Genomic DNA, 19,241 nt, shown 5'->3' with positions numbered 1-19,241 from the left:
ATGCAAGCAAATCAGTTTGGACATAGTCGCTCTCCCATGTGGGGCTTAAGTCCCAATCCACATTTTACAAAGGAGGTAACTGAGACACAGAGAAGTAAAAGTGATTTGCCCAAGTTCACACAGCAAAGTGGTGGAGCCAGAATTAGAACTCCTGACTCTCTGGCCCCTGCTCTATCCACTACACCATGCTGCTTCTATGCCATGAGGACGGAAGGTATTCTAGGCCAGAGGCAGAACGTGGGCAAGAGGTTGGCCCTGAGGTACAATGAGAAGGTTAGCATTGGAGGAGATCTCTCTCTTTCTCTCTCTCTCTCTCTCTCTCTCTCTCTCTCTCTCTCTCTCTCTCCCCCCCCATACACACACATATATATATGTTTATATATATACATATATAAAAGGGTAAATCACTTCTTCTCTGGGCCTCAGTTCCCTCTTTTGTAAAATGGGGATAAAGACTGTGAGCCCTTTATGGGACAGGGACTATGTCCATTGTTTCTACCCCGGTTCTTAGAACAGTGCTTGGCATATAGAAAGTGCTTAACAAATACCGTAATTGTACACTCAATTATTCATTCCGTTTACCTTACCTGTGAATATTTTTATGCCTGACTTAAGCTCACATGGGCAGGAAACCTAGCTCATTCTTCTTTTGCATTTTCCCAAGTACTTTGTATGGTGCAGTTCCCCTGTTGAGGGCTCAATACAGACCTCCACTGCTGCTGCTACTATTACTACTTCTACCAACTTGTCCAGGATGGCAAACGATTAGTAACATTTATTGACCATCAACTGTGTGAAAAGAACTGAGCTAGGTAATTGGGAGAAGTCAGTAGATTAGAAGACATGAATAGCAGGGGAGAGAGGAATTTTGCCAGTGATTACCTTAGTATGTATTGTCTTACTAGTAGGCAATGTTTACATTTTCCCTCTAGAATGGGAATTAGAACATATGGGGAGAGGGCAAGGAAGTCACTGTCAAAGGAGCTGAACTCTCAGAAAGTCTAGGCAGTACAATTGTTCTGGGAAAGGAAAAATCACTCATGCATTTAGAAGCAATGTAATCTCGTTTCATTACCGTACAAAGCTGTGGAGAGCAAGGCCTCTGATATTTCAGCTTACTACTGGTTTTGTTTATGGCCCCCAACCTTTATATGGCAATAAAACTAGACAATGTTCTCTTTAAATTCTTATTAGGATGAGCTTCTCCAGATGCCACTCGGGGCTTAGAGCAGTAACTCAACCGCTATTTCCATTTCCTATCCAGAGAGCTGGGAGGTGGTATCTTTAGGAGATTTAAGGGCCTGACCCAAATTCTGTTCAACATACCCCCTTGTCTGGAACAAAGACCTGCCTAATTTTAGTTATATATCTGCAATAGAGAAACTAGAGTTTGCCAGTTGTGAAGAATTTCTCTGCCATCGTTGTTTCTCTCGTAAGAGGAGAAGTGTGATAGAGCACAGTCATTTTAGGGGCCATCTTCCCCTGAATAGGGGTCTTCCAAAGGGGGTGTCAGCTGTCTGCTCCCAGCTCTGCCCTTCAGAGCTTCCTTGGGAAACACAGGAGAGAGCCTGAGGCCTGGGCTTAAAAAGTGGCTTTGTAAGGGCAACCAACCAGGTAGGTTTTTTCACACACAGTTTCAGTCTCCCTTCTGGGTGGGCTGGGTTCCTGCAATCTGCTTGGTTGGTGGATTACCCACCTTTTATTGCAGGAGGAAGGGTTTTCTCGCTATAGCCAGTTCCTCTTTCCATGTCTTTTTTTAGTTTATAATTATCGTAATTTCCATAGTTTGATGTGCTGGCAACCCAACAATGGCTTGGGGTGCTGAACTGATTTTGTTTCTGTACTTCTCGCAGTGATTGAAGATACATATGTTCTGAGGAACTGTTTTCCTACCCCACAGCTAAATTTCTCCCTTTGACAGATTAGGCAGCGAAGTAACGATCCTCTATTTGTGACATTCCTTGGGTGATAGCTACACAGCCAGCCTCCTGTCTTTGTTACTCAGTCAAAACAGGGAAAAGAGGAAAGACTTTGCTTTGGGCGTAGAAGGGAAATCTGGTTTTAAATCCCGAATGCATTTGACATTGAAGAAGGATTAGTGGATTAGTAGTAGTAATTAGTATTTATTGAGCACCTACTGTGTGCAAAGCAAATTAATCCATTAATCAACTGATGGTATTTATTTAGCAGTTACTGTTTGAAGAGCACTGTATTAAGAGTTGGGTGAGTACTATGCAAGAGAGTTTGTATATTCATTCAATCGTTCATTCATTCAATTATATTTATTCAGTGTTTACTGTGTGCAGAGCACTGTACCAAGCACTTGGAATGTACAATTCAGCAACAAATAGACACACTCCCTGCCCACAATGGGCTCACAATCTAGAAGGAGGAAGACAGACATCAAAACAAGTTAACAGGCATCAATAGCATTAATATGAATAAATAGAATTTTAGATATATACACATCATTAATAAAAATAAATAGAATTATAAATATGTACATAAATACACAAGTGCTGTGGGGCAGGGAGGAGAGGTAGAGCAGAGGGAGAGAGTAGGGGTGATAAGGAGGGGAGGGGGAGCAGAGGAATACAGGGGCTTATACATTCCCTGCTCAAAAGAAGCTTACAGTCTAGTAGGGGAGACAGACATTAATATGAATACATGAATTACAGATATGTACTTAAGTGCTGAAGGGCCAAAGGTGAGGAAAATACTGAGCATCTGTAGGGTATGGCTCGAAGTGCATAGATGACAGAGAAGGAGAGGGAGTCTGGGAAAAGAGGCCTTAATTGGGGAAGACCTCTTTGGGCAGATGTGATTTTTAATAAGACTTTGAAGGTGAGGAGAGTTGTCATCTGGCACATATGGAGGAGAAGGGAGTTCCAGATCAGAAAGAGGATGTGGGAAACAGGTCATCAGCAAGCTAGCCAAAATTGAGGTACAGCGAGGAAGCTGGCCGAGAGGAGCAAAGCATGTGGGCTGGGCTGCAGTGATAAATTAGTGAGGTGTAGTAGGAGGGGATGAGCTAATTGAGTGTTTTAAAGCTGATGGTAAGGAGTTTCTGTTTGATGTGGAGGTGGTTGGGCAACCACTGGAGGTTCTTGAGGAGTGATGAGGTCTGGAATGAATTGTTTTTAAGAAAAATGATCTAGGCAGCAGAGTGAAGTATAGATCGGAGTGGCAAGAAGCAGGGAGGGGGCTGATGCAGTAGTCAGGTGGAATATATTAAGTGCTTGGATCATCCTAGTAGGAATTTGGATGGAGAGGAACGAATGGGTTTTAGCAATGTTGTGGAAGGCAGAACTGACAGGATTTGGTGACAGATTGATTATGTACATTGCACTAAGTGTGGAGAAAGTATTCGGATGAGATATAGACACGATCCCTGGCCCCCAAGTGGCTCCCAGTATTAGAGTAAGTAGGGGAGGGAGTTGGAGGCCAGCATACAAAGGAAAATGAAACAAATGAGGGAAGATGATGGAAAATATTATAGAAGCAACAGGGCTTCAGGCCTCTCTGATGGCTGAGACCAAGAGTCACAGAAGTCCCAGCTGCAGGAGGACTAGGTCTAGAGACTATGAAGAAGTAAACCATTTTGGAGCTCCAGGGCTGTGGGTGCGTTTAGTCCTAATGGAGAACTTCCTGGGAGAGAGGGTTTTGTGAACATGAATCAGGTAAGGTTGAAAAATCGTTCCTAGAATCCTGCCAGAATGTGGGGTGAAGAGCACAAGGCAGAGCCTTGAGTGAAGACAGGGCCAGTGGGTGGGAAGGATGGTTTCCTCAGAGACTTTTAGACTCGAGATTCCATGAGAAATCGATGAGAGTAGTTTTGGCCAATTATTCCTCCAAAGCTTCTCTGAAGTCAAGTGAATAAGACTTGTGCCTACCTCCATGGGGCTGAGGGACCTGGGAAGGAAGGAAACTAACTGATCTTCTTAAGTTCACAGAGCCAGTCAGGGGCAGAACCAGAACAGGAAGTTCCCTTTCCTCCCCCTCTAGGCTAAGCTTCATTGCCCTCCCAGGGAGGTGGATGACCCAGAGGAGGGAAAGGAGTGAAATCATTTCAAAAGACCTTTTAACAACATTTACGACCCTCCCCACTTTTTCTTGGATCAGCAGGGCTATAAACACTGTTTTCTTCATGACAGTTTTGCTTTTCCACCCCTGAGTCTGTCTAGAAGCAATAAGCTCAGAGGCATGAGGCTATAAAATGGAATAAAATGGAGTTTATTTCACCATGCCGGAATCAGGGTTTGGCTTGTCCGGAGGGCTGGGATTTGCTTTTACTTGGTTTCTGCTGTTCGTGTTTCCAGGGCGAATGTCCCATAAAAAAAGGGAATGAGAACCGGACCTCATTTTCTTTTTCACCATGGCTTGCCCCATTTCAGTCCCTGGTGATTCTATTTGATTGTTATGTTATGTTGAAGCATGGCTTTAAAATAGGCTCAGCACTGAGCTCAGGTGACCATCGAAGCTGGGATTGGTTTGGCACAACTGAGCTCCAAGATAAATTTAGGGGAAATCAGGATTGGCATGACAAGTTACTTTGATCCCTTATACTAGGTTAATCATTTCCATTCCCATCAATTTGCATTCCAACCAATTAAGGCAGTTCAATGTAAAATATAGTGGACCCAGAGTGTCTCCTCACAGAACATCACTATCATTATCAATATTTACTGGTCACTTACAGACTACAGAAAACTATAGCAGTCAGTAAATTAGTGGTATTTACTGAGCGCCTGCTGTGGGCAGAGTACTGCGTAAGTGCTTCAATCCGCCAATCCTGCCAATCCGCCACCCTCCGCCACCCTCCCTCTGCCAATCTGCCAAGCTAGCTCCCTTCCTCCCTTCAAGGCACTACTGAGAGCTCACCTCCTCCAGGAGGCCTTCCCGGACTGAGCCTCTTCCTTCCTCTCCCCCTCACCCCCCTCTCCATCCCCCCCATCTTACCTCCTTCCCTTCCCCACAGCACCTGTATATATGTATATATGTTTGTACATATTTATTACTCTATTTACTTATTTTACTTGTACACATCTGTTCTATTTATTTTATTTTGTTAGTATGTTTGGTTTTGTTCTCTGTCTCCCCCTTTTAGACTGTGAGCCCACTGTTGGGTAGGGACTCTATATGTTGCTAACTTGTACTTCCCAAGCACCTAGTACAGTGCTCTGCACACAGTAAGCTCTCAATAAATACGATTGATTGATTGATTGATCTGTAATAATAATAAAGATAATTTTCATGTTTGTTAAGCACTTATTATATGCTAGGCACTATTCTAAGTGTTGGGGTGATATGATGTCAGAAGAAATGGATATGGGTATGTGCATGGCTTCAGACACAAGTTAATCAGGTTGGACACAGTCCCTGTTCCAAATGGGGCTCACTTTACCGAGGACCTGACCGAGGGACAGAGAAGTGAAGTGGATTTCCCAAGGTCAAACCGCAGACAAGTGGTGGATCTGGGATTAGAACCCAGTTCCTTCTGACTCCAGGGTCCGTGCTCTATCCACTAGGCCTAGATACGATCCCTACTCCCAAGGAACATATGGTATAGTGAAAGACTTTACAATATATTATTAGATGCTTGGAAACAGATCATTATTAATATTATTGATCTTCTTATGAATATTTATTAAGTACATGATCCCAGGGAGTTCAGGCTGCAGCGAACGAGTCATACACTGTTCTTCACTTGCTGTGTGGCTCACGCCTGGATGCTCTATCCTTCATTCCTTCACCATGGTGGTAAACTGCAGGAAGCTGTTTCTCTGGGTCTTTTGATGGTGCCAGTGGTGGTAGCCCCTGCCCATGTGGGCTCAGGCCACGGAGAGGAGAGGCTCCTGGCCCCACCCCCAATCACTGGGCTGCTGCCTCTGACATGTTGCCAGCCCTTGTTGCTAACCCCCCCCCTTCACCTCCACTAATGTCACCTCTCAGCAACTCCCCATCACCGTGAAGCTCCTGCCCACCATTCCAGTAAAAGGCATTTGTTCTGTTCTTCAGCTCTTGACCACATCATATTTTCAGTTTGTGACTTTTCATTCATTCATTCAATCGTATTTATTGAGCGCTTACAGTGTGCAGAGCAATGTACTAAGCACTTGGGAAGTAAAAGTCGGCAACATATAGAGATGGTCCCTACCCAACAACGGGCTCACAGTCTAGAAGGAAAAGGAGTTGGATGGGAGACATCTTATACTAAAATTTCATCCACGAAGGGACTCGAACCCTCAATCTTCTGATCGGGAATCAGGCACCTTATCCATTAGGCAGTCCATTCATTCATTCATTCAATTGTATTTATTGAGCGCTTACTGTGTGCAGAGCACTGTACTAAGCGCTTGGGAAGTACAAGTTGACAACATATAGGGATGGTCCCTACCCAACAGTGGGCTCACAGTCTAGAATGGGGAGAGAGAGAACAAAACCAAACATACTAACAAAATAAAATAAATAGAATAAATATGTACAAGTAAAATAGAGTAATAAATATGTACAAACATATATACATATATACAGGTGCTGTGGGGAGGGGAAGGAGGTAAGGCAGGGGGATGGGGAGGAGGAGGAGGGGGAGAGGAAGGAGGGGGCTCAGTCTGGGAAGGCCTCCTGGAGGAGGTGAGCTCTCAGTAGGACTTTGAAGGGAATAATGATGGCATTTGTTAAGCGCTTACTATGCCCATGAGGCTTGACCACCCCTGGTCTATTTAATAATAGTAATAATGATGATGGTATTAAGCTCTTACTATATGCAAAGGACTGTTCTAAGCACTGAGGAGGATACAAAGTGATCAGGTTGTCCCACATGGGGCTCACCGTCTTAATCCCCATTTTACAGATGAGGTAACTGAGGCACAGAGAAGTCAAGTAACTTGCCCAAAGTCACACAGCTGACAAGTGGGGAGCTGGGATTTGAAACCACGACCTCTGACTCCAAACCCTGTGCTCTTTCCACTGAGTCACACTGCTTCACGCTGCTGCTCACGCTGCTATTTCACGCTAACACTGGAATGGGGACATGGGAACATAGAAAATATCAATTAAAGATAGCCCCCTGGCCATTAGGAGCTTAAAATCTAGGGAAAACACAGACACTGAACAGTAAGCTAAATTTTAAACCTCAAAATGAATGTGTTTCCCTCCCATTCTTCATCTGCCCAGGCCCAAAACAGCAAAGCTCCCAACATTTCTTCTTTGCTTTACCTACTGTATTCTGTAGCAGAGGGGCAGAGCTTGGGCACCATGATACGCTCAGGAATGTTAGGGAGGGATCTGAGGCCTGGAGCCCCCAAATCACCTGGCCCCAGTGGGGAGCTCAAGCGGCGCTCTCAGCTTCAACTGCTATTGACTCCTGCATTCGTCTATAGGACCAATGCTGGTATTTCTGAGGTCTCAGCCTGCATTGGTCAGGGGACTGCCAAAATGTTGAAATAGAAGGAAAAGACACAGTTCCCAGGCTCGAGGGGTTTAAAATGTGCAATCTATATGGGCTTAACTGGTAGTCAGTTCCCAGAACCCAGACTGTTCCAGAAATGATTGTTTTGTTGTGTTTAGTTTTCTTCTAAGAAGAAGTAATGCAAATGAAAGCCTCCTCTCATAGCAACCCTATGAACCATTAAGGATCAGGTGTATCGAAGCACAGTTTGCCACTTGTTAACACCATATGGGCCACAGAGTTCAAGTGATTCATTCAAGGCTACACCCCACTAGGCTGGGCTGACTTCATGCTTCATTACTGGATGTTCTTTAGCCCAAGAGTCTTGATTTTCTTTCTTAAAGGTGAGATGCCTCACCATGATGAGGTGGTGTTTGCCATGAATGCAAGTCTTTGAAGGAAATTATTTGGATTCAGCCATGCAAGAGGATAATGTCAGTGACCAATTAGAGTCCCCGCTGGACAGACGCTACAGTCCCTCAAAGATTGGCTTAGAAGGGGGTCTGCTCAAACTGCCTGGTGTATTTATGTTGGGCATATTAGCATCAGGAGCACTGTCACATGTGTTTTTGTTTGATGTTTGGTGTAATTATGGGATTTTTATGGGATTGAGTATTTTGTATATGCCAAAGCACTGTGCTAAGCCCTGGGATAGATACAGCTAGTAAGATTGGACAAGAGTCACTGCCCCAAAAGGGGCTCACAGTCTCAGAGTTGAGGGGAGTGGATATCTTATTCCCATTTAACAGGTGAAGAAACTGAGACTCAGGGAGGTTAAGGTACTTTCCCAGTATCATACAGCAAGCCAGTGCACAGTTTGGACCAGAGTGCAGGTCTTCTGACTCCCTGTTCCATATTTTTCCCACTGGATTACGCTGCCTCTTCACCCCCCATCTCTCCCCACACATACCCACACCCCTACTGCCCCAAGGCTTGGACAGAACATTTTTGTAGAACTTGAAGTTTCTTTCATCAATGTGTGCCTGCCTGGATGCAGGGTGATGTGATGTCAGAAGAAATGGTGTGGCTTCTGTGCCTGGCTTCAGACCCAGAGCAACTGCTAAAACACTTGTTTTCGTGAACACTGGGTGCTTCAGAAACTCAAACCCTGTTTGGGAAGACTGATTATATTTATCTCCCTGGTATGTCCTATCAGGGCAAGCTTCATGGAGGCAGTGTCCATGCCTAATCCTTCCTGGGTACTTTGGTGCCTGGTGTAGTTCTGTGGTGTTCAATCAGTTTGTGTTTGTCACTGTAGGCTTTCTCTAGGTCCTTGGGTGCATGCCAACCAGGCCTTTGCTCTGCAAAGGGTTTTCTTCAGATCAGTTGTCAGGAATAGTGGGAAAAGTAATGCAAAAAAAGCTTTTAGCTCCAACTCTGATCCAGTCTCTTTCCCTCATGGAAAAGCTTAAATCATCCACATTTCCAAAAATACCAACTCACAAGCCTAGATCCTGGATTTTCAATGAACCTGGTAGTCTATCTCACTCCGCTGGGTATGATTACCGAAGACGTTAAAGTACGCTACTTCCATGCATTAGGAAGGCAAGGGTGACTTTAACCCCATAAAAGTGATGATTTCTTGTTTCAATTTCCAACCAGAGTAGTTTTTCACTCCTGATGTTAGATAAATTGATTTGCATTCACCATGCACAGTGCACAGGCGCCAACTTGAATCTTAATTAAGGCTGACATTTGAGTCCAGCTGCGTAGGTGTGCACTAAAATAAGTCAATATTGGCCACAAACAAAGCCGGCGGGAGAATCCAGAGCCTCTGCTCTCCTGGGCCAGGGAAGAAACAGATGCCTAAATACTGGGCTGGCACCTCGGGCTCCTCCCAACTGTGGCTCTCCATGCTGCAGATTGAGTACCGACTCTCTGCTCCCTTTTTTGAACACCCACTCTCACCTCTCTTCCGAAGCTCTCTGTGTCCCCTCCCTCCCCATCCACCTCCAAAGGTAGAAAAATGAGAAAGGGGGAAATGCATGAATAAGGAGAAAGTAAGCATCTGGGGAGTTTCTGGCACGTGCTCATTCTGCGGTGTGTTTACAGTTTGCTGGTGTGTCTTCGTGTATATGAATGCCTTGTTCATTTTAGTCTAGCAATTCTTTAAAGACCCAGATTCATTCAGGCCAGTACTCGTATTTATTGAGTTCATACTGTGTGCAAAGCACTGTCCTAAGCATTTGGGAGATGCAATATAACAATAAAACAATGAACAGACACATTCCCGGCCCACAAGCTTACAATCTAGAGATCAAGTCCTTTCCTCTCTCCTCTAAGATAGCCACCCTGTAATTTTGCACTGAATAGTAGCAGCTTCAAGGAAATGGCCACTGTAGCTATTGGGCAGCATCAATTTGCGTTAAATAGTAGCAACTCCAAGACAATGTCCTTTGTAGCCAGTGATTATTAAAGATGGCAAATTGTCAAACCAAGGGCCTAACCAGCCCAGTCATCTCTCTACCAAGGTCATCTCTCCACCAAGGCAACAGGAATCCAGGAGGACTAGCAGAATGAGCGTCTTCTTTATATCTGTTCTTGTGGTTCGGATCGGGACATTTAGTTTCCCTAACATTCCCCTCCAGTTTCCATCCCTGATATTTCCCAATGCTTATTCAAAACCTTCTTGAACTTCTTGATATTTCCCTCCAGCCCGACTTCCTGTGAGCAGAAATTCCATCTGGGCATAAAAGGGTTTGCTTGCATTTGTTTTGAACCTCCAGCTCCAATAGGTGAACTTCATCCCAGTACTGTCAGATGTGAGGAACGACAAGTCTGTGTTGGCCCTCTCCAATCCTTTGATCCTGTAGGCTTCAGTTCTACCCCCTCTCATTCAACCAGCTTATAAGGCTGGTCACTCTCTAACTAGGTTTCCTGGTGGATTTGGTTTTCCAGGCAAAGAAAGGGAGCTACGCTTTTCTCTGGGACCTCGCAGTGGTGGAGTATGCAGCCCTGACAGATGATGACTGTGCAGTGACCGTCATTGGGAACAGCATCAGCAGTAAGGGTTACGGGATCGCGCTCCAACATGGCAGCCCCTACAGGGACCTCTTCTCCCAAAGGTAATGTTGGTATTGTCTAGGGCAACTCCCAGTTGCCACCCTGTAATTTTGCATTGAATAGCAGCTTCAAGGAAATGGCCACTGTAGCTATTGGGTGGCATCAATTTGCATTAAATAGTAGCAACTCCAAGACAATGTCCTTTGTTGCCACTCCCCCGACTCTCCCCAGGGGATCTGGTGAGGCCATCTTTTATTTATGGTTTTGTTAAGGGCTTATTCATTCAATCAAATTTATTGAGCACTTACCGTGTGCAGAGCACTGTACTACGCACTTGGAAAATTACGTGCCAGGCAATGTACTAAGTGCTGGGGTAGATACGAGGTAATTGGGTTGGACACAGTCCCTGTCTCACAAAGGATTCACAGACTTAATCCCAATTTACAGAGGGGGTAACTGAGGTACAGAGAAGTTGAATGACTTGCCTTAGATCCCATAGTAGATAGGTGCTAGAGCCAGGATTAGAACCTAGGTCCTCTTACTCCCAGGTCCAAGCTATTTCCATTAGACCATGCTGCTTCTTACGGGGCCCTTTCTCATGAAAACCTTTCTCTCCCGAAGGGATGATATTTCTTTCCCTGGAGAAACATGAGCAATAGGTAGACATCCACCACTTAATCCATTCAAGGCCTTAATTTAGGTAGGGCCATTGTGAGGTTGAAGGGGGAAGCTAGATGGGTAGGGGTGAGAGATTCTCATCCTTTTACCTGGAGAAAGATTTTTGGGTTAGGGAAGGATGGGGAGAAGAGGAACGAAAGAGGAGGAGTGTTTAAAAAGTTAAGCTACTTGCCGGGGAAGTAGGGGATGGTCAAACTAATTGATTAAAAAGGTTTTTGAAGATTATCTGTGAATTTCAATTTTCTACGTTATTCTTGCCACTCACTACAGAGAACTGAGAGCCTGCATTCAACTGAGTAAATAAGGGTCTCTAGTATTTGCTCATCTGAGCCACGGAGAAGCAGCGTGGCTCAGTGGAAAGAGCCCGGGCTTTGGAGTCAGAGGTCATGGGTTCAAATCCCGGCTTGGCCAGTTGTCGCTGTGTGACTTTAGGCAAGTCAATTCACTTCTCTGTGCCCCAGTTACATCATCTGTAAAATGGGGATGAAGACTGTGGGACAACCTGATCACCTTGTAACCTCCCCAGTGCTTAGAACAGAGCTTTGCATATAATAAGCACTTAATAAATGCCATTATTACTATTATTATTATTATTATTATCTTTAGGGAAATTTGGTTGTACTTTGATGAGGCTCGGTGACGATATGGTGCGTCTTTGGATTCCTATTAGCAAATAGCTCAGATCATGCCGGTGAGATGAAAAAGATTCTCTTCCTTGTTGGAACTGGCTTAATTTCATTTGGCTCCTGGAGCCCCAGAAGGAATGATTTACTCAGCAGACCCCTGGTCCGTGAAGAATTAATCAAGCACTTACCAGTATCTGCTAGATAGATTGTACTTCACATGCATAGAAACAGCTTGTTTGAGGAAGCTGCAGTGTTGCATTCTGGGCTATTCTGGATGGAAGGTACCTGGAATGATTTAAAAAAAGTAGATGTTCACAATGGTAAGAGTTTCCTTGATAATTTAAGACACACCTGTCTTCAAACCCAATCCAGTTAGGGTATGTCTGTGACTGCTGGGGCTCTTGCTTGGAGAGTGACCATTTGTAAAAAGGATTGATTAATTCATTGATTGTAATATTTATTATGCCCCGCTTTTGTATTGAGTGCTGTGCTGGGGAAAGTACAAATGGAACAGATCAGATGCAGTCACTGTCCCACAAGGGATTAAGTGGGATTAGCTGTGTGGGAGAGCAAAGACACACGGGAGAAGGAAAAGTTATAAACAATGAGAGCTAATAAAAAACCTCCAGCTCAGAAATAAGAACATTTCAGGGGATAAATATGACTGGTTTGTCAGGAATACCAGACATTTTGTGCAAAGTGGCATCTCAGTTCAGGCAACATAAAAGAACTGTTTGCTTCAACTCTAAGTGGATGGACTGTGCCAGTAGCTATCTGCCAGAGGTTAGAGATTCTCTTAGGGGATCTCTTGGATCAGGTGGGAAATACAGGATAATCCTGAACCCTAAAAGAAATCAGACTTGCCAGAATGCTGGTATACTCTCTCCTCTTTCCCAGCTAACTTATGGTTAGGCTGTATTGGCTTTATACTTCTGAGAATGAGCTGACCGCAACAGAGGAATAAGGGGAAGACAGCAAAGGGAGAGATAGAGAGGGGATAGGGATGGAATGGGAAACATGAGTAATGTGGGCTATGTCACTGTTCAGTAAACTGACTGTGACAAATTTTAGTGGCTTGAGGAATCCTTGAGACCATCTGCCAATTGTTCCCCTCTGAAGGCTACATCTGGAACATTATGTTCCAGGTACACTGTGTTCTGGAAGTCAGAAGGTCATGGGTTCTACCCGACTCTTAGCGCTTAGTACAGTGCTCTGCACATAGTAAGCGCTCAATAAATACAATTGATTGATTGATTGATTGACTCTGCCACCCTTCTGCTGCGTGATACTGGGCAAGTCAGTTCACTTCTCCATGCCTCAGTTACCTCATCTGTAAAATGGGGATTGAGACTGTGAGCCCCACATGGGACAGGGACTGTGTCCAACCCAATTCACTTGTATCCACCCCAGTGTTTAGTACAGTGCTTGGCACATAGTAGTGCTTAACAAAAACTATCATTATTGTTATTATTATTGTGTTCCTGGACTAGTAACCCAGACCAGATGTCAAGAGACCAGAGACCATTCCCAGCCTCCTAATTCCTTGCTCTTTAACATGTAAGGGTCAACTTTCCACCTGCACTTTGTGGGGACCATGAATTCTTCACTTCACTCTCCCAGGATGGATCTGAAAATCCAGCGTATTTTGAAAACAATTTTCCCAGTACAGAATCCATCAATCATCAGTGGCACTTACTGAGCACTTTATACAGAGCACTGTACTAAGAGAGAACACAATGCAACAGAGTGCAATTCAACAGAATTGGTCATCATGGACTTTACAGTCTAGAGGGGAGAGAGACATTAAAATAAATTATAGATATACACATAAGGGCTGGGGGGTGAATACTGAGAGCTTAAAGGGTACAGATTCAAGTGCATAGGTAACAGAGAAGAGAAAGGGAGTGGGGGAAATGAGAGCTTTCACCTGGGCAGAGCTAAGTTTTCCCACTGCACAGGCTAGGACCATGGGTTCTAATCCCAGCTCTGCCACTAGTCTGCTGTGTGGCCTTGGGTAAGTCACTGAACTTCTCTGTGACTCAGTTACCTCATCTGTAAAATAGGGATTGAGACTCTGAGCCCCACATGGGACGGGGATTATGTCCAACCCGATTTGCTTGTATCCACCCCAGTGCTTAGTACAGTGCCTGGCACATAATAAGTGCTTAATAAATACCATAATTTATAATAATACTAATAATAATAATGGTATTTGTTATGCACTTACTATGTATGAAGCACCGTTCTGAGCACCAGGGGGGAGGATACAAGGTAATCAGGTTGTCCCACTTGGGTCTCACTGTCTTAATCCCCATTTTATAGATGAGGTAACTGAGGCACAGAGAAGTTAAGCGACTTGTCCAAAGTCACACAGCTGACAAGCGGCTGAGCTGGGATCAGAACCTCTGACTCCCAAGCCCATGCTCTTTCCACTAAGCCACACTGCTTCTCACCTTCATTTTGTGGGGACCATAATGATTATCATAAACAAATCAATCAGTTATATTTATTGAGTACTTACTGTGCACGGAACCCCCTATTAAGTGCTTGGGAGAGTACAATGTAGCAGAGTTGGTAGACATATTCTCTGCCCCTAAATGTCTTCTTGGAAGACATGTCTTGAAATCTGGCTAGAACTGCAAAACCACAATCATGTCCATATTGAGGTTTCTTGTTGCTGTACCAGATTACCTCATGGCCACCCACAGAGCACTGATCAAGAGTCCTGCAGGTACATGGAACTGTACCAGACTCCAGTATCAAGTACGTTCAGTTATAGGAACTAAATGTAAATAGAGAAAACCAAATCCTCATGGGAGTAATCCTGATAAAGTTAGTCTATGGATTGACAGTGCTCTGCACAGAGTAAGCGCTCAATAAATATGATTGAATGAATGAATGAATGAATGACTTGGAAAAGAATGTTGGCATTTGAGGAAGTAACTCTCTGTCATTTTGATAGGTACATGTGGGTATATATCAGTCCCACAAAGGTGTTTATGAGCATCTTTTGTACAATGCATTATTAAAGCTGCAAGCTTAATCCTATTAATCCCACATGGGAGAGACATGTTTATAATCACAACATGAGGCCAGCCGCAGAGAGAACGTGTAAATCATGAATTTCAACATAAATTCTTTGAGCCAAACACAGTTTTGCCTGAATACACATCACCTTTACAATGCACACACGTCAGCACTGCCATGACCAATGTTCCCATGGGTAAGAATGAGGGAATATGGAATCGATCTTGTTTTCATTTGCGGATTGTCTTTGTCTTACAAAAAGCATTTTGGTTTTTATCAAATTTCCAGCTGACGGGGCTCCTGGAGGTGGGTTTTGCCAGCAGGATTTGGACAGGGAAATGGAGAATGGAGAGGCTATTAAAGAAACTCCTGGTAACAGGCCTCAGTTTTACAACACTGACCTCTAGAAGACTGAATGGTGGGTGTGGGACATGCAGAAATACTGGGCAAAATCACTCCCTCATTTTCAGCATCCTCCCAGTTTTACCTAACTCCTAATTCTGCCTGAAACCACTTCCTTGTGCACAAAATTTCCTATATGCAGGCCACATAAATCCCTTTTAATAATAATAATAATAATGACATTTGTTAAATGCTTACTATGTGCAAAGTACTGTTCTAAGCACTGGGGAGGTTACTAGGTGATCAGGTTGTCCCACAGGGGGCTCACCATCATAATCCCCATTTTACAGATGAGGTAACTGAGGCCCAGAGAAGTTAAGTGACTTGCCCAAAGTCACACATCTGACAATTGGCGGAGCCGGGGTTTGAACCCATGAACTCTGACTCCAAAAGCCCATGCTCTTTCCATTGAGCCACTCTGCTTTTCCCCCCAGTTATATAGATACAAATGCTAACAGGGACTCAAGCAATCAATTGTATCTATTCACTCATTCATTCAATCGTATTTATTGAGCACTTACTGTGTGCAGAGCACTATACTAAGCGCTTGGGAAGTATAGGTCGGGAACATATAGTGATGGTCCCTACCCAACAACGGGCTCACAGTCTAGAAGAGGGAGACAGACAACAAAACAAAACATGTAGACAGGTGTCAAAACCGTTAAAATAAATAGAATTAAAGCTATATGCATATCATTTACAAAAAAAATAGAGTAGTAAATATGTGCAAGTAAAATGAATAGAATAATAAATCTGTACAAATATATACAAGTACTGTGGGGAGGGGAAGGGGATAGGGCAGGTGGGTGGAGGAGAGGAAAAAGGTGGCTCAGTCTGGGAAGGCTTCCTGGAGGAAGTGAGCTCTCAGTAGGGCTTTGAAGGGAGGAAGAGAGCTAGTTTGGTGGATGTGTGGAGGGAGGGCATTCCAGACCAGGGGAAGGACATGGGCCGGGAGTTGAAACATGGGCTGGGGGTTGACGGTGGAACAGGTGAGAATGAGGCACAGCGAGGAGGTTAGTGGCAGAGGAGCGGAGGGTGCGGGCTGGGCTGGAGAAGGAGAGAAGGGAGGTGAGGTAGGAGAGGGCAAGGTGATGGAGAGCCTTGAAGCCGAGAATGAGGAGTTTTTGCTTGAGTCATAGGTTGACAGGCAACCACTGGAGATTTTTGAGGAGGGGAGTGGCATTCCCAGAGCATTTCTGTACAAAGATAATCCGGGCAGCAGAGTGAAGTATAGACTGAAGTGGGGAGAGACAGGAGGATGGGAGATCAGAGAGAAGACTGATGCAGTAATCCAGTCAGGAAAGGATGAGAGATTGAACCAGCAAGGTAGCGGTTTGGATGGCGAGGAAAGGGTGGATCTTGGCGATGTTGTGGAGGAGAGACTGGCAGGTTTTGGTGACGGATTTGATGTGTGGGGTGAATGAGAGAAGAGTCGAGGATGACACCAAGGTTGCAGGCTTGTGAGACGGGAAGGATGGTAGTTCCGTCTGCATTGTCAGGAAAGTCAGGGAGAGGACAGGGATTAGGAGGGAAGATAAGGAGCTCAGTCTTGGACGTATTGAGTGCTTACTTTGTGCAGAGCACTGTACTAAGTACTTGGTGAGTATAATATAATAGAGTTGGTAGATAATTTCTCTGCCCACAGTGACCTTACAGTTTAGAGGGGGAGACCGACAATAATATAAATAAATTATGGATATGAACATAAGTGCCGTGGGGATGAAGAAAGGGTGAATAAAGGGAGCATATCCAAGTGCAAGGGCAATACAGAAGAGAGTGGGATAAAAGGAAATGAGGACTTAGGGAAGGCCTCTTGGAGGAGATATGCCTTCAATAAGGTTTTGAAGCAGGAGAGAGTAATTGTCCGTTGGATATGAACAGGTAGGGCATTCCAGGCCAGAGGCAGGACATGGGCAAGAGGTCAGTGGTGAGATAGATGAACTGAGGTACAGTGAATAAGTTGGCATTACTGGAACACAGTGTGCAGGCTAGGTTGTCATAGGAGAGCAGTTAGGTAAGGTAGGAGGGGACAAGGTGATTGAGTGCTTTAAAGTCCTCAAGAAGTGGATGCCAGCTGAAGTAATTACCTGCATAATTTTCCCATATGAAGAAGGGATTATCTGGCTACAAATTTGGCCCCTATTTTGGTTCAGTCTAGCTACCCCAAGGTTTTAAGTTCAGCGAGAAAAAGGGCTCCATCTCAAAACCATAGCAGAAAAATTAATTAGAGCTTTCCAAAAGAGGGAGGACTTGGGTCAGACTTTATGGGGAATGCTTTGACTTCCCAATATCTCAGATAAGAAACGTTCACATTTCCAAGGTTTGTTCAGCTTTATGGAAATACTGGGCTTTGGCTGGCTTCTTGTCTCTGAAGAAGAGTGTCTGTCTAGATAGATGCCCAGAAATTGCAGGTTCTTGTATGCTCTCTTTTTCACTCTGGTCAAGGTTTTCCACTTTTTTTCCTTTGGTTTCCTCAGTTGTAAATAATAATGATAATAATGATGAATTTGTTAAGCACTCACTATGTGCTGAAAGCACTGGGGTTGATACAAGATAATCACATCCCACATGGACTCACAGTCTAAGTAGGAGGAAGAACAGGCATTTTAAAATGAGGACACTGAGGCCCAGAGAAGTTAAGTGACTTGCCTAGGTCACCCAGGAGGCAAATGGTGGAATGGAGAATAGAACCCAGGTCCTCTGCCTCCCAAACGAGAGCTCTTTTAACTTCACCATGCTATTTCTCTGTAAAGTCGGTTCTGGAACACTGTAGCCCCTCATTAAGTTGTGATGGAAAATGGAGCACCCACGGTGGGAAGGGCCTGGGCACGCTTTGTGATCATGCTGTACATTCTTGAACCTATTCTGCAGGATCCTGGAATTGCAGGACACAGGAGACCTGGACGTCCTGAAGCAGAAGTGGTGGCCGCGGATGGGGCGCTGTGATCTGAATGGCCACACCGGCGCTCAGACTGACGGGAAGTCCCTGAAGCTCCACAGCTTTGCCGGCGTCTTCTGCATTTTAGCTGTCGGACTCCTCCTTGCCTGCTTGGTGGCAGCCCTCGAACTGTGGTGGAACAGCAACCGTTGCCGCCAGGAAACGCCAAAAGAGGTCCGTCCCTTTTATTCTTCTAACTTTTAAGGAAGTTGAAAATAAAGAAAGTGAAGCCATAGGCCTTTTAGGTGGTCTTCTTACAAAATAATTTTAATCAGTCCCTGATGGTTGGAGACTTAATAGAGTCTGACAGAGTTAACCTTTTTATTTACATTGAAGTGACTTTTGTTAGTGCTTGTGAAAGGTGCTTCCCGGACATCCCTGGAGACTAAAGTCCTTTATTTATCTATAGAGCAGATACAGCATGGGCAACATCAGTGCACCCTACCCCACTCTGCCCCGCCAATGTGCCTCAACCTTGACCTGGAGAGACCAACTTTAGGGGTAAGAGAGTAGTCCGGACTCCATGCCCTTTTGACATTGGGCCTCACTGAGTCTGCCAGCCACAGACTTGGTGGGTGTCGATGGCCATGTTGTGTGTGTCCTTTTGGGGGTGATGGGAACACCCACTTACCCACCAGATCGAAGGCAGAGCTTACCACCTTCTTTCTTTGAATTCTCACTTGGGAGAAACTATGGTAGTCCTAGATGACTTAACAACTTTCACCCCTCCAAAGACTTTTTGTCTGCTCTGTGTCCCAGAGGTTGGCCCAGATGCCTCTGCTGGTGGCTCTGTTTTTACCCTTGATCTGAAAATGAAGCCATCCCCATCCCTGGGCAAGTCACTTCACTTCTCTATGCCTCCATTCCCTCATCTGTAAAATGGGGATTAAGAGTGTGAGCTTTATGAGGGACAGGGAATGTGTCCAACCTGATTAACTTGTATCTCCACCAGTGACACATAGTAAGCACTTGAATACCATAATTGTTATTATTATTATCTCTAGTAGAAAATAGCTTCCAAAGGCAATGGGCAAAGACATGGTGAAGCAGGATGGCCTAATCAGTCAGTTGGTTGTGTTTAGTGAGCACGTACTGGGTGCAGAGCACTGTACAATAC

The 19,241-nt window shown here is 44.6% G+C and overlaps 1 protein-coding gene across 3 annotated transcripts in view; it reads left to right on the top strand.

Moving 5' to 3' along the window:
• Nucleotides 1–19,241, top strand: part of GRID1 (glutamate ionotropic receptor delta type subunit 1) — an 876,503-nt gene that overhangs the window by 841,603 nt on the left and 15,659 nt on the right. Inside the window, exons 14-16 of one of the 3 annotated variants that reach the window (XM_038744273.1) lie at nt 10,349–10,515; nt 18,058–18,298; nt 18,539–18,625. In XM_038744273.1, coding sequence (XP_038600201.1) covers nt 10,349–10,515; nt 18,058–18,298; nt 18,539–18,625 — 495 coding nt within the window. Of the gene's footprint in view, nt 1–10,348; nt 10,516–18,057; nt 18,299–18,533; nt 18,626–19,241 lie in introns of all 3 variants that reach the window. The other 2 variants (XM_038744276.1, XM_038744274.1) reach the window with 2 other exon arrangements.

The sequence above is a fragment of the Tachyglossus aculeatus genome, chromosome 3, assembly GCF_015852505.1.
Source record: "Tachyglossus aculeatus isolate mTacAcu1 chromosome 3, mTacAcu1.pri, whole genome shotgun sequence".
In the NCBI taxonomy this organism is placed as follows: domain Eukaryota; kingdom Metazoa; phylum Chordata; class Mammalia; order Monotremata; family Tachyglossidae; genus Tachyglossus; species Tachyglossus aculeatus.
Note: the sequence above shows the minus strand (reverse complement) of the source record. Positions and strands in the feature narration are given on the sequence as shown.